The 18,256-nt window shown below is 37.9% G+C and overlaps 1 protein-coding gene across 1 annotated transcript; it reads right to left on the bottom strand.

The window, feature by feature from the left end:
- Positions 1-10,624: 10,624 nt before the first annotated feature.
- On the bottom strand, positions 10,625-16,030 carry LOC132634686 (uncharacterized). Its single transcript, XM_060350684.1, has 2 exons — positions 15,741-16,030; positions 10,625-11,104 (listed from the first exon to the last, which is right to left on the bottom strand). Exons 1-2 carry the CDS (start codon positions 15,939-15,941, stop codon positions 10,880-10,882), a joined length of 426 nt encoding a protein of 141 aa, XP_060206667.1. The 5' UTR covers positions 15,942-16,030; the 3' UTR covers positions 10,625-10,879.
- Between the last annotated feature and the right edge of the window lie 2,226 nt (positions 16,031-18,256).

Below are 18,256 nucleotides of genomic sequence, written 5' to 3'. Positions count from 1 at the left end.
TAAAGTGGCTCTTTTGCAAAAATACCCACATGGGTCTTCAATTGCATCCAAAGCCTCATAACTTGCAATTATGACCTCCAATTGCCATTCTAACCCCATAACTTGCAAGTATGACATCCAATTGCAATCTTAGCCCTATAGTTGCACTTTTAGCCATTTTGCGCTTCTAGCCACTTTGCAACTCTTCCAATGTCAACTCTCAAACGTTGTAAATTCGCGAAGTCTTCTATCTAATCTCCTCCAAGGCATCCTTTTTCATGAACAAGGCTTGCAACTCTTAAAGTTCTCTTGCTTGACTTCTTGTGAAAGGCCTGTGCTTGTTGGGTTCGTATCACATGTGTTCACCATCAGTGATCTAGCTATCAAAGTGTGGAATTATGTAACTAGCCCTCTTGGGATTATTCACAAAACAGTGTCCAAGGAATTCTAGACTGCTGGTGGCAAACAATAGCCATGAATGAAGTTCACAAAATGCTTCTCCATATAATCCCCTGTTTCACCTTATGGGAAATTTGGAAAACAAGAAATGCTAAAAGGTATGATAGTAAAAACATATCAATATTCAGAGTAACTAATCAAATCTTTATTCATATGCAGTTAGCTATGTCCAAGAGATTTAGCAGGATGGATACAACATGGAGATAGAAGAAAGTGTGCTATATTGCTGAACAATACAAACCAAGAATTACACGCATAATGGTCTATTAGGAAAGACCTCAAGGAAACAAGTTAAAATTCAACATAGATAGGAGCTTCATTATAAGCAGTAACTCTGCAGGAATTGGAGGGATTGTTAGAAAAGGAAATGGGGATATGGTAATGACATTTTCCAAAAGTGTCCGATTCTCTACTAGTCTCTTGTGAAATGTAGGCAGTTGTAAATGAAACCAACTGGTGTTGTGAACATCTACAAGGACAACTCATACTGGAGATGGATTCATTAGTGGTGGTGAACATGCTTATGGGCCAAACATCAATACCATGGAATCTTAGAAGAGTAATTGAAGAAGCACAGAGTAAAATTCAGAACTATCAGATTGAGGTGAAACATTGCTACAGGAAAGCCAATGTAGTTGCAGATGCATTAGCCAAGATGGAAGCTACAAACACAAATATAGAAGAGATGATCTTCAGGGAAGAAGAATTATCAGAAACCACTAAAGGACTTTTAAGGATAGACAAGTTTTACTTAGCTTTCTTCAGGTTAAAAAGGAATAAGCACACCAGTTGGTACTTTGAACCACCTTGAGCATACTAATCTGGGGAGGGGTCCTTTAGTTCATAGAAGCCTTCCCCACCCCATCTATACTCATGTAATAGAGCCAGTGGCTATCGCTTAGTAGTTCATAGCATATTTTATTTGCAGATGTTTGCCTCTTGAAGGTACAGGCTTATGTCCCCCTTTGTGTATTTCTCTTTTGATTAATAAACAGGGTAGGGTCTATGCCAAACTGCCCCCTCCCCCACCAAGTAGGACTTGTTCCTAGTTGGATGGAATTGATTTTAAAAAAAAAATGAGGAGAAGTCTTGTAGATGGCATGGTTCAGCCCGGTCATGTCCCACTTAGACCTCCAAATGCATCAATGCAAAGTTGTGATACTATGATGATGGAAAGTGCTTAAAAGAGACCAAGTAAATCTAAAATCACAAGGAAGCAAATTATCTCAAAAGGCTTTGAGTAATAACATAAGAAGTGGAAGTAAAGGATCCATACTTACATTTGGTCTCGCGTTTTCCTGGATTCATGTTAGCTCAGTCTCGTGTTTTCCTGGATTCATGTTAGCTCAGTTTTGTTAGAGATTTTCATGTTAGTTTAGGAACAAGCGTGAGATTTAAATGATCTAGAGAACTTTTAATTTGTTTTAAAAGATAAATTCTTGAGTGTTTTGAAAGAACAAACCCGAACAGAGCGGGGCATATGTAGAGGATTCACAAAGCCGACCTTAACTAATTTGTGACTGAGGCGTAGTGTCTTGATTGGTTGATTGATCTTACCTTACAAATAGTAATGCAGTGGAAAATTTTAAATGCCTAAACCTGCCTATCACAACATGTATGAATCCGCGACTTTTCTAGCACAAAAAAAAAGTAGAACCAAACTAGTACAAAAAAAAACACATTAGTAGGTTTCACGCACGAATTTTGTGCGTGAAAGGACCAAACTGCAAAAATGCAGCTTGGGCCTTTCACGCACGAAATTCGTGCGTTAAGGCTCTTCTGTTTTTTTTTTTTGGTGTTACCTTTCAAATCACATTTTTTTCCATACTTTGGGCAAATATTAGTCATGTTTCAAAACCCCAAAATATCAATATTTTATATAAAACTTAATATCTTTTTTTGCGTACAATAATGTCGGCTCATTACATCAAGTCCACCTAAGCGTTTGGATCGTCGTTTTAGGGGTTCTAAAGTGCCCCGAAGTAAGTTTTGAAACTTGTCATATTTATAGGGTTTTGATTTAAGTGTTTTATTATATTTGAATGTACAAATATAAATATTTGAATTAATAATAATTCATCCAATACGAGAGGTTTATACTAATTAAAAAATAATTCATTCCATTTAATTACAATACTAATTCAAAGCAATACAATAATAATACAATCTTCAAGTTCTAGAGGCTCTATTGCTTCGAGACGTGCTTGTACTACCACGACCTTGTTGCCCACACGAACGCTTGTCATGGCCATATTGCTTACATATAGAGCACTTGCGAGAATAAGTTCTTTCACTAACATCCATTTGATTGGGTCTACGACTCCGTGAGTTAATGCCTAATTTCCTGATGTAATCCTTGTTAGCAACCATCGAAAATGGTTCGTTTGGACAATAAGCTTCATTACCAAGTGGGTGGAATTGGCCGGAATATGCTCTAAGGTAACTGTGGACCTTGTATTCCCCCGCCACATAACTTGTTACCGTTTTTCTCATTCTCTCGAAGCACTTGACAGCGTGAGAACACTGCATGTGGTACGTTTGCCACTTACCGCAAGTGCATGTTCTTGTTGCCTCATAAACGGTATGCACATTTCCACCCTTACCGTTGCGATAACCCGTCCTAACTTCATACACATGTTGAATTGGGTCATACTCGGTCATTTGGTGATGCTCACTTTTTTTTCTATAATGCTCCATATTTTTGAAGGGCTTTGGCATCCATGTCCCGCCGTCGGCTAATATCGCTCTAGCCTGCCTTGTCCTAACAACAAATCGCTCCACAACCTGCTTGAAAGTCATTCTCACCATTGCAGTGACAGGTAGTCCTCGAGCAGATTTCAGCAAGCCATTGAAAGACTCTGAGCTATTTGTTGTGAGCATGCCCCATCTTTTGCCTCCATCAGCATGAAACGTCCATTTTTCAACTTCGAGCTTCATCAACCAAACATATGCGGGTTCACTCACTGTCCTGATCAGATCCATTTTTGCAACCTATTTTCGTTGTTGATGCTCCATCGCAGCCCCCCATATCAATTTGTTTAGAGTGCCATTGTGAAACGTTGATTGCAAATTTGCCTTCAAGTGCCTTAAACAATAGCGATGGTAAACAAAGGGAGGCTGCCACCCCGGTAAATTAGCCATATTGTGTAATATGCCTTTATGACGATCAGACAACACGCATATGCCGATACGATCCTTAATAACATGAGTTTTCAAATGGGTCAAAAAGATGCCCCATGTGTCGTTGCTCTCGTTAGTGGCAATTGCGAAAGCAAGAGGAAATATTGACCCATTGGCATCCATTCCTATTGCAATTAGGAGCTTGATGTCGTAGGCACCATATACATGCGTACCATCTATGGATATCACTGGTCGGCAGTGAGCAAAACCATCAATGCATGGTTTGAATGTCCAAAATACGAAGTTGAAGATTTTACCCTCTATAAGCCGCCACTCTACAACAGTACCATTATTAAAATGTTGTAGAGCTGCCATATACCTTGGCAACGATTGAAAAGAAGTATGCCAAATTCCAAAGACCATCTCAAAAGCGCGTCTACGCCCGAGAAATCCCTTTCTGTTGCTTATAGTTTTATTATATACGGTTTGAACGTTTCGAATACAATCTTTAATGGGGATCCTGCACAAGTTTAAACAAACAACATTTAGTAATGATCTTTTAATCGATATAAGACATATAATGTACTAGGTAGGATAAGTTACCTTGGCGTTTCAGCAACGTCTTTAAGTAATACTTGAGCAATCATGTTTGTATCTAAATTATAATGATCTGCTCGATTTTCTTCCATATCACAAGTGTGTCTTTCGCGGAATTTTGTGATAGCCCACATACCATCAGGCTTAACAATTCCCCGAAGCAACCACTCACAGCCTTGATACCGTCGTTTACAAACTAGTCTCCATATCTTTGTGTTTGACTGATCAACCTTAAACTCCCTCATGTCCTTAAAACAATAAATTTTGACAGCCCGTTGCAACGCCTTTTTGGATGCGAACAACATTCCCTTTGCAAGGTAGCATCGATCTTTGTTGAGATCCTTTGGTTCCATCCAAGTTTTTTGGCGACTATCATCATCTTCTCATGTGAAGACAAATGCATCATCACGACCCTGCAGGCTGTCAAGATAAGGGATATTGTTAGAATGCCACTGAACTGGGCTTTCAGAAGTTGGGTTTTCAGCCATCGGTGGCGGTACGTGGTGGTGCATTGGTTCTTGTTGGTTTTGGCTTTGAGGAATATTGTTGGTCATACCAACTTGAACATCATCATCATATTCATCATCGGTTACCTCTGCATTATTAGCTATTTCATCGTCATCACTTGATGATGACTCATAATAATTAGGAAAATCTTCATTATCAAGTGCATTCATCCTCCTACACGAAAAGTAACATATTTTAAATACCAACATCATATATATATATATATATACAGATAATTTAATATCAAGATGATGAACTTACTGTCGTTCATAAGCACTGTCATGGTGTGGAGAATGATCAACTCCACCGAACTGAGAGGATTGACCAACATCCATATTTGGTACCACTGGCGAGTTTTGAGAATAGTTCCTATAAAGATTTGAAAACTGGTTATTTACCAATTCATACAACAAACACGTGCTACTACACATAATAATATGAAAAATCCATATTTACCAATTTTCATTGTAAGCTTGATTAAATTGCTGGCTTAGATTTTCCAGCGGCACTTGACCACTCAAAATGTCTCCATAAGAACTAAAGTCCCCATAAGTGTTACCATGAATAGGCTGGACTTGAGGGACTTCTTCTCGAGGTATCTTTTCAACATACATCTCAAGAACATTAATGAATACTAAATCACGATATTCTTCCGGCGATCCCAAATAATCACTCAAAGATTCATCATCGTTGATATTGTGCAGGCCATAACGCACTACACCGTTTGATATTGTTTGTGGATATCTGTCAGTTATTGAGATTCCAAACTCAGTGGGTGTAGTTTTCATTCTTTTGTGCATGTAACTGACTAGTGTTTCATAATTTAAAATTGTTGGAAATTTAACATGGGCTTTTGGTTTGATACTATAACGAATGAATTAATTGTCCTCGACGATATCTCCATCCCAAAATAGTGAAACCTTAACAGTTGAAGCATTTTGAGACATTTTTTCTATGAAGTTTGATTTTTTTTGAATGACTTGTAAGACTTAGAAGTTGATGAGTTTTTCACTCGTCAAGCCTTCAAGTTAAATAGACCACTCAAAATTGTAACGCGTGGTGTGTTGTCAAATCAACACTTAGATTGCGCATTAAAATGGAGCGCAATACAAGTCGTGTTAAAACGGTCAAATAATGCAGCAATGTATTGTCAAATCAAAGCTTTATGTGTCATAGATTCCTGAAATTGTCATGCGTGGTGTGTTGTCAAATCAATACTTACAATGCGCAATACAAGTCGTGTTAAAACGGTCAAATAATGCAGCAACGTATTGTCAAATCAAGGCTTTATGTGTCATAGATTCCTGAAATTGTCATGCGTGGTGTGTTGTCAAATCAATACTTAGATTGCGCATTAAAATGGTGCGCAATACAAGTCGTGTTAAAACGGTCAAATAATGCAGCAACGTATTGTCAAATCAAGGCTTTATGTGTCATAGATTCCTGAAATTGTCATGCGTGGTGTTACATTGCGCATTAAAACGGTGCGCAATACAAGTCGTGTTAAAACGGTCAAATAATGCATTGTCAAATCAAGGTGTTGGGGGAGGGAGGCCTTTTCACGCACGAAATTACTGCGTGAAAGGATAAAAGTCTTTCGCGCACAGTTTCTGTGCGTGAAAGGTTAATTTTCCTGACACTTTTAGATGTTAGGCCTCCTGAATTCGTGCGTGAAAGGACCAGGTTGCATTTTTGCAAGTTGGTTCTTTCACGCACGAATTTCGTGCGTGAAAGGCCCAAGCTGCATTTTTGCAGGTTGGTCCTTTCACGCACGAAATTCGTGTGTGAAACCTACTAATGTGTTTTTTTTTGTACTAGTTTGGTTCAACTTTTTTTTTTGTGCTAGAAAAGTCGCGGATTCCAACATATATAGTTGAATATCTTCACATCCTTGTCCTCAGGCTACAAGTTGGTTCCTACTCCACAATTGTAGAATGTACACCTTTTTTTTTTTTTTTTTGATTACGTAATAGAGAATGGACACCCTTTCTTTGCTTGTATTTATTGTTTCTCTTAGTAGTTTAAGTCTACTATGTCGAGTCTCGCCTTCAGAACTATATTGATGCTTAGTTGTTCTTGTTGTTTACTGGGTCTTATTTTGCTGAAAAATGCACTTCATGTTCAAGTAATATTGCCGTAGTTGTTTGTGCTCCAGTTAAAGAGACCAGTGCAAAAGATAAAGACAGAAAGTAATTGTTGGAATTATGCTATAGGTTATTTCTTTTCTCGTGCCTTGTTAAAATTTTCGATAAGCAAAAATATTTCTGGTTATTAATTTGTCGAAAGAATTTTGGTTCTGAAAATTTTGATGTAAACATTTCTTTTTAGAATGCAAAGTTTATCAGTACTATGTATTACAAACAAATTCAACACAGTAATATGATCCTAAACAATCTAGGATATCTAATTCTCATAAACCATTAAACTGATTGAAAGGAAAGGGATAAGTCGCATGAGAGAACTCCTGAAACAGGTCCCTAGGGCTTTGGTTAAGTGTAAGAGCACTACGCATGATGTATGAGTTAGGTGCACGTCACGAGTTTGAAACTGTCGCTAATTAAAAGTATGGTATTTGAGGTGAAGGGTAGAGGGGCAGGCCTTTATCACATTGAGCTTGGAACCGTGCGCCAATAGGCCCTTAAAGATTTCTCAGTCATTAAAAAAAAATGCCCTTGACAAGAGGATCTAATTTTAATAGCTGTAACAGTAACAGTGAATGATAAGTATCATGTTTAACTTTGCACATTCTTTTGAGCCCCCCAACCCGTCCTCTTAATCATCTCTGAATTCGACTCTTCTTTGTTGTTTACATTTTTAGCGACATTGTTCCTGATTATGCAAGTCTTCCATTTATTCAAGTTTCATCTTCTCCTGATTTCCAGCAACCCTTACAAGATTTAAAAAAAAAAAAAAAAAAAAAATCAAATCTGTACTTTTTGAGTCTAGAAGTTGGCATCATGAAAATTATTAACTCCTTGCTGCAAGGCAGTACAATCTCTTCCATGATTGTCTGTACAAAGGTTTAGGCTACTTTCTCAAGCATAGGAGGATTGAGCTCTTGATTGAAACTCCCAGCATCTGTCACTTCTATCCTCCTTGGCTCTAGTACACCTGGTTCATTTTTTTTTGTGTCATGTAAATTGGCCAAAAACCCTAAGACTATCTGAGACCTAAGTAGGCGTTTGGACATGCGATGATTGATTTTACATCAACGTATTTATGCATTTTGCATAAAATTTCAACTTCAACTTCATATCATGATTTCAAATCTCAAATTGTCCAAAAGAGATGATTTGGGATTTCAAATTTTTTAAATATAAAAATTGACCCATAAGTATTTTGTAAAAAAAAAAAAAAAAAAAAAACCCATAAGTTGGTAGATATATTTACCAACCATTTATATCAAATATTAATTTGGGGAAATGCATGCTCAACGTGAAGAGATTGTTCATACCATATGGAAGAGTTATATTAAAGAGTAGTTACATTAGTATTCATGTTAAATTTTCCCTTTTATTGAACTAAAGTTCGATCAATTGATGTTGTGTTTTTTATAAGAAGCTTCTCGTAGCGTATTAATTTTGTTCTGAACTATGACTTGCTCATTGGTAAGTGTATAAGAATTGTGAAAGTTTTGATGGTTTTCACAACTTGTGGGTTTTTATGTCTAAAAAATACAACTTAAGAAATCCAAATTGCATGTCCAAACAAAACTTCAACCTCAAATGTCAAATCATATGTCCAAACGGCTCCTAAGATAGCTTCTTACATAGGTATGATGGTTTTTAGTAGTATTATCCTACTTAGAACCTAATGTTGAACACGCTTGAGGTCCTCTTGTCAAATAATGCAGCTCAAGATCCGAAAATTATGAATAGTGGTCAATGAAATGGATGGAGAATCGTGAGGTCTCACGTTCAAATTCAGCGGAGATAAAAAGACTAGGTGATTTCTTCCCATATGTCTAAGCCTTGGTGGACAGAGTTACCTAATATATGTTGCTGGTAAGAGGTAGCAGGTATCCCGTGAAATTAGTCGCGATGTGTCCAAGCTGGCCCGGACACCATGGTTATAAAAATAAAAATAAAAAGATCCGAAAATTTGAATTGTTAAAATCTTGTCGGGTCATAATACATTTGCAATAACGTTCACAAACATAATTTAGTCCAACAGTTAAAGTTTTAACCATGCTGTCCTATTTGCCCAATTAGGCGAGCTTTTGATAACCAACCCCCAAGAAAGAAAAAAAGAAAACTGGAACTAGCCCTTTGCTCTTTTCTGCTATCATGAGTTAATTGTATGTAGTTAGAAGCTCGTTATGACTTGTTAATAAGAATGTTGCTTCCGACTTACATTGTCAGTTACCCAGTTGTCACCAGAATTAAATTTCTGTGCAGTATTTGGCCTCATTAGCTGTATTTGATCTGATCCTGCAGAAGATTTGGTTGAGAATGGTCTTGATAAAGAGGGTCTCCATAGTGCCAAACTGAACCAGAAACCTAATGGTCTCCATGAAGGGCAACACCTCCAAAAAGGAGGGTCTTCCATTACCCTTACTGGCCATCGAGCTGGTGAGGCAGCAATTGTTTACGAACATGGGGCTGACATTGAGGCTCTGATGCCAAAGCTCCGCCATTCCGATTATTACACAGAGCCACGGATTCAGGAATTGGCAGCCAAAGAAAGGGCTGAAACCTCCTGTTGGCCAAGGTCTTAACAAGCCCGCTGAGGTGACAATTCTCAACATAAAATGTTTTGATAAGAAGACTGGACAAAACAATACAGGGGGTCCTAGAATCGAGAAATATAAGGATATGCTTAAGAGGAAGGCAGGAGATCAAGGTGCTGAATTTGTGTCATATCATCCAGTTAAAGGAAAACGGAAGTTCAGGCTGCAGCATTTCAGCAAATATAGGCTTCAAGAGGACAATGAAGATGAATGTGGCGTATATTGTTCCCTTTGGCAATTTGTTATGCCAAGCGGCAAGAAGAAAGTTAGATCGCTTAATTTTCTGGTACATATGCTTTTTGTAAAGAACCCGCTACCGCATTTATGGAATATGGGTTGTGCAGTTTCTTTTTTTCAGCTTTTGTTGTGGATTGCTATTGTTCCTCGTTGTATTTGTTTGCTTTTGCTGGTTTTTATTGTCATTACATCTGTTGTTACACGAAGTGCAATATTTTTTCATTTCCCTTATTTGTTAGGTCGGAGGTTTTGGAATGAGGGATGCTCACCTTTTATATGCTTAATTTAGGGGTTGTTCTGTGTTTGGCTGGAGAATGAAGTTAAAGTTTTCAGGTAAAACGGTTCACTTGGATGATCAATTGAAAATCTTTCTTTTAACCAGTTATACAGGCCGAGAGCAAAGTGGTAATCTCCTGGTTAGAGTAGTTGTTTGAACCTCAATGAGCACCTTGGAATGATAGGGAAAAAGAGTAGAATAGAAACGACAAATAATAAAGAAGGAATAGTGAAGATAGAAACTCAAGAGGAAGAGGAAGAATTATCTAAAAAGGGGAAAAAAGAGAACGAAAGAGATTTGGCATCTTTTTTATTTATTGCCGCAAGTGGGAGTCGGTATACTACTCTTCGCAAGCATAGAATAGAATAGGGATAATTTCAATAATATACAATCCAACATATAATATCCTCACCAAACTTTTATTGGTTGTCTCACCCACAATAACTTTTTTCTTATTGTTAACTTATTGCCAGGGTGACATCCTTGTCTATTGATTTACATGCTTACAGCCCAATAGTGCAGGTTGACATTATCCCTCATCAGCAATTTCATGTATACATTTACTTCCTATTTTTGTTGTTACTTTCGCGTGAGAGAGATGACGAAAGATCTGCATATAGATATAGGCAATATTGCTTGTGGGAGCATAAGATCTTCCAAAGTAGGAAAATACAGTAACCATCCCTAGAAGCCGCACCTAAAAACACATAGAAGAGAAATAACCAAGAAAGCGTCATGATGCGGAACCAAAAAGTCAAGATCTTACCTGCTACATGGATTTGATTAAATAACACTACATCCAACAACTAAGAAAGATTAATCGAACCCATGGGTGATACCCCCGTAGCATAAGGTCTCATTACAACAGTCTCATCAAGCCTGACTCGAAGGAGACCACAAGCTTGAAATTTCTTCACGGTGGAAGCATCATATATTCCTCTTGACTTTCTCCGAATATTGCAGGGAAAACATAGTTATGGGAGTCTTTTACCTTTGATTGGAGGCTTTTCCATCATAATCTTGACTTCCAGTGAGTTGTTTGCCTGGTTGATCTGTGTTTCTTCAGGTAGGGCAGAAAGCATGAATTTCTTGCTAGAACCAACATGGTGGCAGAACTGCTTGAGCATATTTCGACCCCTCATCCATTTGAGCATTAGCTTCATGTGTGTTTTGCTGTTTAATCCACTAATGTTAGCCTCCTGGAAGAAAAATAAGTCAAAATTGTAGCTTATCTACTCAATTGATCATATTGGCAATGTTAAGAATCTCAAAAGGCTGACTAATTGAAAAAATTCAACATTGGCCAAACTATCAGAGACCCAATATTTTTGAAGCAAGAAGCGCAAAAAAGTGACAATGTTATGTGCCAATTGTCCCTCATCGGTGAAAGAAAGAAATGTTAATGGCTCCCCCACCTATCAGACTAGTCTTTTGGGTTGGGCTCTCCTGTTTGGTCTATAAAATTGGTATCAGAGCACGGGGCCGCGACTCGGAGTGGTGGCCTGGACCCAAGAGCATGGGGCCGCGACTCAGAGTGGCGGCCTGGACCCAAAGAGGAGTGCAAGCCGTGACCAACGAGGTCGTTGGTTCTCAAGAAGGGACGACTGTTATGTGCTAGTTGTCTCTCATCGGTGAAAGAAAGAAATGTTAATGAGTTATAGGCTAAATGGGCTCTCCCATCTATCAGACTAGTCTTTTGGGTTGGGCTCTCATGTTTGGTCTATAACAAACACGGGCCCTAGGGCTTTAAGTGAGAAGCGAAACACTTGATTGAAGTGAAGCGCAATAGTAAGAATATCAAAATGAGCAACACGCAAATAAGAAATAACATCTATAAGAAAATCTTTCAATTGAAGAAGTGAAGAGCTAATAATCCTCCGACAAGCAAAATCAAAACCAAAAAATAAGTCCATCAATCAGCTTATAATTGCAATCATAAGCTGTTTTTGCTACTAAACAAAAGATTATCATATAATCTTCTCCTTTCTTTTTTTGTCTTAAAAGGTCCCGACCTTTCATTTTCTTCTGAAAGATCACTTTCAAAGAAATAAAGTGAGTGCTTTGTTGCTTCTTTGACAGAAGCAATCGCTTCGCCTCACACTCAAAAAGCGGCATACCCCTCACTTCACTTCCTCGCTTTAAGCGACAAAGCACTCGCTTCTAACAACACACAAAGCCCATCCATCCTCGGACAATTCGGATTGGATAATAAAACTTCGGTTTGGATTTTCAGTTTTTGGATTTAAGAAATTAGTCGAGGTGCGCGCAAGCTAGCCCAGACACCACGGTTATCAGAAAAAAGAAATTCAAATCCAAACTAAATAAGTTCGGACAGGTTTGGGCTTGTAAGTTCGACTTCGGATTAACCGGTTCGATTATTTGGGATTTTCTATTTTGAGCCAATAGGTTGGGCCTCTTCTTATAAAAATGAACATCCAAATAAAGTATTCATGTCAAATTGTCCTAATAATACCTCATTTGCATCACAATAATCCAATCAATGTACTCATGTCAAAAATTACCCAAAGGAAAGTTTGCTTTTAAGCACTTGGCTTACTAGTGGCTCATGCAAGCAATGCAACTATTATCGAGGAAATTCCAAGCAACTAAAGCTTTAAGGCCCCGAGAATCAGCAAAACATAGTAAAACCAGTTTTCAGCAGCTTATTACATGAGACAACTCAGCGGACTATCAATTTCAGCAGCTTAAGAAAGCAATTTGACAGCCAAAAGCATCTAAAAAAGTAGTCATCTTGGAAAATTAACAAGTTCAAAGATAGTAAAAACATGCCCAAATAACCGTACTACAAATAGTTCATGTTCAAGTACGCTAATAGGGTGTATTGACTGATTTGGTAGAGTATTTGGACTTGGCATTGGGCTAATGTCTAATGGGTATGGCTAAATATAAGGTATAAAGTTTTGGATTTTCGGACAAACCAAACAAAAATATTCTAACTGAATATTTCAAAATTAAATCCGAAATGCGAACTGTAATCCACCAATCCGAACAAAAATAAAAAATATTCAAATTTCGGTTTTTCCCAAACTATGCCCGCCCCTACATCCATGGTGGCGATGCAGTTAGGGTCCTACGGAACCTTCCGAAGTATCTTTTCTAAAAGGAATACCTTCAAGTGACAATTACCATAAATGAAAATGGAGTAACTTCCATTTTCACCTCATAGATCAGTTATTTCAAATGTCATGAGACAACGCTATAGAATATACATTTGAAGTGCAATATAAAGCCAACATGAATAAGAATGCATTGCTTGTTTGTCAATTCAATGCCACTTAAATCTATTTGAAACAAATACTCCCTCTGTCACAATTTATGTGGCACACTTTCCTTTTTAGTCCCTCCCAAAAAGAATGTCACCTTTCTATAAATATAAATAACTTAACATTAAAATTCCCCATTTACCTTAATGGAATGATTTATAGGCACAGAAAGGTCAAAGGTTTGTTTTAGACCACGAATTTTAAACATCTTTCCTTATTTCTTAAACTTTGTGCCAAGTTAAACGGTACCACATAAACGTTACCCACAATTGGGGAACAAAGAAGGGGGCATTCCAAGAGTTGAACTCGGGACCTCTCGCACCCTAAGCGAGAATCATAGCACCAGACCCTATTCTTTTAAGAGAAGAATACTCAAATAAAAAAATTATATTTATCAAACTAATTAGAGTAAATTCCACTTAATCCCCTTAAGCTTTAATGGTCGAGAGACAATACCCCCTTTACTTTTTGAGTACGATTGATAACCCCCTAAAGCAAGATTTTCCCTGTGAGCTTTAGAATTTTAATAAAAGAATAGTATTGCTATTTTTTTTTCTTTTTCGAGTATATTCTTCGCTCTTGTAGTAGCATCATAGAAGCTTAGCTCAAATCTATATTAGCTATAATTGCTGAATTTAAGACGCATCTTAATATTAAAATTTAATTCAGATTCATGTGTCGGAATCTTAATGAAAACAAACAAGGCCTAATTTATTTTTGCAATTATGTCACTCCTACCTTATATTACAAGAACTGGTTTTGTATTATTATGATGTCAAAATTTGATGAAAAGAAATGACATGCATTGTGTGTTCTAATTCATTTGCAGCTCGTAAAGCTTTTATCATTTGGCATAGTGCACATATTCTTTTCAAAGAGAATTTGATAAAAACAAGTTTTCTGGAGTTTTAGTTTATTGTCCTCTACCTAACAATGAGTCTGATAAATTGGTTTTTCATAGAAAACAAAACTTTATCAACGTATCTTTGTTATTTTTTTCCAACCTTCAACTTAACAAGAAAATACTCAACGATGCTTCAATCTTTTTTAAAGATGCTTTTCTTTAAATAAAAAAGTTTGTTAATTCCAACTTTCCTGTGACAGAAACTGAAGCCTGAAACAAAGACATGAAATAAGTGAGAATACTCGATAAAGTGCTCTTTATAAGCACTTCCTTCCAGCCTTTGGACAAATATCTTTTCTGCCACCCTGCTAATCTCTTCTGAACCCTCTGAAGAACCGGATTCTACACTGTTTGATCCATGTTCCAAGCACCTGACGATAATCCAAGATAGGTAGTCGAGAGATCCCCAACCCTGCAATTAAGACCTTAAGCGAGCGATCCAATGTCGACTACCTGACAAGTGAGGGATGGCTCAGTGGTTAAGCACCTCCACCCACGACCGGTAGGTCCTGGGTTCGAGTCACACTGGAGGGGAAGTGTGGAAACACTATAAATCCTCCTAAATGGGGTGGGAAAAAAAAAAAAAATGTCGACTACCTCCCCGATGGGTATAACCTCACACTTCCTTAGATTGATTTTAAGGCCTGACACCGCCTGGAACCAAGTAAGTACTTGGCCTAAATAATCTAATTGTGTCGCATCTGCATCACAAAAAACCAGGGTATCATCCACCAACAACAAGTGAGAAACTAAGATTGTCCCAACTCCTCCAACCGCAGCATTAAAACCCTTCAACTATCCTCCCAAGACCACTCTATCCATCATTTTACTCAGAGAGCCCATCACTAAAATGAACAACATTGGAGATAGAGGATCCCTTTGTCTCAGACCCCTCGAACTCCCAATAAAGCCGCATGAATTTCCATTCACCAACCTAATTAGTAATTACTTTGTTGGGGGGATAAGGTAGGGCCTCAAGGTATGTGTTCTAGCCATAAGAAATACGAGATCATGAAAGTAGTCCGCTCTCGCCCATTACTTTGAGGGGGATTTTATACATTTTCCCTATTTTGTATTCAGCCTATATAGCATTCGATATAGCATGTGCGGGTAATATTCGAAACACCAAATTGAGAGCATAAGACGTAAGGATTGATGTCATATTTATAGCGCAAGACGTAGCAATCCACACCGCTAAATGGAGAGCAAGGCATGATCGACCTTACAACTAGATTAGCCCAAGGACGTACGTTGAGCCAAGGCTCAGTTTAACAGGGCATATTTGGAAGCTAAGGGTGGTCACTGGTCACTGTGAGGGGTATGTTGTTTTGTGAAGCTTAGAGGGAATAGATGATTTATTCTAAGGGGAATCTTGTTGGCCTTTGAGGCAATTTCATGTTTGAAAGAAAAAACTGACAAAAGTTTCCCAGGTGATGAATACTCTATCCCTCTTTTCAATATCATGAAAAATTTGCAGAGCAGTCTTGCACAGCTGAATCGAACTAGAGAGTATAATACTTGAACATTCAAGTTCATTGTTAAAGCTTATAAAACACTCAATAAAAATGACTTAGGTGCCATTTACAGGGAATAAATATATAAATACAATAATCAATTATAGTATAGGTAAGGAGGAAAGGTGTCTACCTTGGCTCGGTTCCAAGTATTGGGGTGGGTGAGGGGACCGTGCTGCTGGATAAGATTGTAAAGAGATTCGGCAATAGTAGCAGCTTCTTGGGGTGGTACCTTCGGGTTGATCTTCCTAAGATTTGGTGCCCTTTTCCGCGAGAAATGCCTGAGAAATACAGTTGCCACCCCATTTCCACCACTCAGACCGCCACGCCACATATCACCGTACTCCTCCTCCTTGCTCCAATCCCTAGTTTTAGCTTACCAAAGAAAAAACCCTCCTGAGTTTGGTCGCGCTTTTCTTTCCTTTTCTGTTTTCATTTTAATATTTATTCTTTTTCATTTATTTTTTGTTTTTATTTAACATCCTCCATAAGTTTAAAACCACAAGACTCAAAGGACATTTACACACATCTTAAATTTGTGACCAACAAGATTCAAAAATCTATTTTTATTCCTTAAACTCTGTGTCAGTTAAACTAAATCACTTCAAAGAATATCATGTTCCTTTTGAATTACAATTGCAAATAACAACAATTTACATGTTGCATAGCGAATGTGAATACTGCGTTATGTAATTTAAAAAAAAAAAAATGAGTAATGAATTTTAACGGGAGACATTAACTCAATCTTATATACAACAACATATCCAGTGTGGGAGAATTATATTAAAGAGATCGGTAGTTACTACTATTGTTGATTTATTGAATAAGTGGGTCTTTGTTAAATTATGTGTATTTGAAAGTTTGTAATAACATGTGATTGCAAGCATTTATCTATAATAAATGAACATGAAGATATGTGATTTTTGTAATGCAGCGCCTTAGGATATTATTATTCCTTATTTTATGAACTATGCTTTACTCATTTGGTAAAATTGTAAGAAGCGGGGAAATTTTGATAATTTCACAAATTGTGGAGTTTTCATGTTCACGAGAAAGTAAACTTTTGAGATCCAAAATTGTATGTTCAAATAAAATTTGAACTTTAAATCATCTAATTTCAAATCATACTTTGAAATTATGGTCAAATGGCCCTAACTAATTTGATTGGGATCGTTGCAACATGTCCTATTCATGTTGCATTTCAATAGGATGCCACTTCTGAAATTGAAATGTAATTTCTAGTGTTAGAGTTGTAATAAAATAATATAATGTGGTAGTTTGAAGTTGGCTATGGATTTGCATTTGTGGCAAACAGAGCCGGCGCATCAGATCTCAAAAATGTACGAGCTTAATACACACGACGGGTCTAAAAAAGAAGGTCCTCGGTGTTTTGACCAAATAAATGAAAAACGAGGCTACTTTGTGCCCGTGTAAGCAATGCGTATATGTCCCCATCCCGTTTGGTGCGGACCGGTGGAATTTCAAGGCAAACAGAGCCGACGCATCAAATCTAAAAAATGTATGTGCTAATACACACGACGGGTCTCGAAAAGAAGGTCCTCGGTGTTTTGACCAAATAAATGGAAAAAGAGGCTACTTTGTGCCCGCGTAAGCAATGCGTATATGTCCCCATCCCGTTTGGTGCGGACCGATGGAATTTCAAGGCAAACAAAGTCAACGCATAAGATCTCAAAAATGTATGAGCTAATACACACGACGGGTCTAAAAAAGAAGGTCCTCGGTGTTTAGACCAAATAAATGAAAAAAGAGGCTACTTTGTGCCTGCGTAAGCAATGCTTATATGTCCCTATCCCGTTTGGTGCGGACCGGTAGAATTTCAAGGCAAACAGAGCTGACGCATCAAATCTCAAAAATGTAAGAGCTAATACACACGACGGGTCTCAAAAACAAAGTCCTCGGTGTTTAGATCAAATAACTGGAAAAAGAAGTTACTCCGTGTCCGCGTAAGCAATGCATATAATTCTCCATGTCGTTTGGTGCGGACCGGCAGAATTTCAAGGCAAACAGATCCGGCGTATAAGATCTCTAAAATGTAGGAGCTAATACACACGACGGGTCTCAAAAAGAAGGTCCTCGGTATTTAGCCCAAATAAATGAAAAAGAGGAAACTTTGTGCTCGCGTAAGCAATGCGTATATGTCCCCACCCCGTTTAGTGCGGACCGATGGAAATTCAAGGCAAACAGAGCCGACGCATCAGATCTTAAAAATATATGAGCTAATGCACACTACGGGTCTAAAAAAGAAGGTCCTCGGTGTTTAGACCAAATAAATGAAAAAAGAGGCTACTTTGTGCCCGCGTAAGGATTGCGTATATGTCCTCATCCCGTTTGGCGAGGACCGGTGGTATTTCAAGGCAAACAGAGCCGGCGCATCAGATCTCAAAAATGTATGAGCTAACACACACGACGGGTTTAAAAAAGAAGGTTCTCGGTGTTTAGAACGAATAAATGGAAAAAGAAGCTACTTCGTGTCCGCGTAAGCAATACATATAAGTCCCCATGTCGTTTGGTACGGACCAATGGAGTTTAAAGGAAAACAGAGCCGGCGCATCAGATCTCAAAAATGTATGAGCTAATACACACGACGGGTCTAAAAAAGAAGGTCCTCGGTGTTTAGACCAAATGAAA

The sequence above is a fragment of the Lycium barbarum genome, chromosome 4 (genome assembly GCF_019175385.1).
Source record: "Lycium barbarum isolate Lr01 chromosome 4, ASM1917538v2, whole genome shotgun sequence".
Taxonomy (NCBI): Eukaryota; Viridiplantae; Streptophyta; class Magnoliopsida; order Solanales; family Solanaceae; genus Lycium; species Lycium barbarum.
The sequence above is the reverse complement of the archived record's forward strand: the minus strand, read 5'-3'. Positions and strand labels throughout refer to the sequence as shown.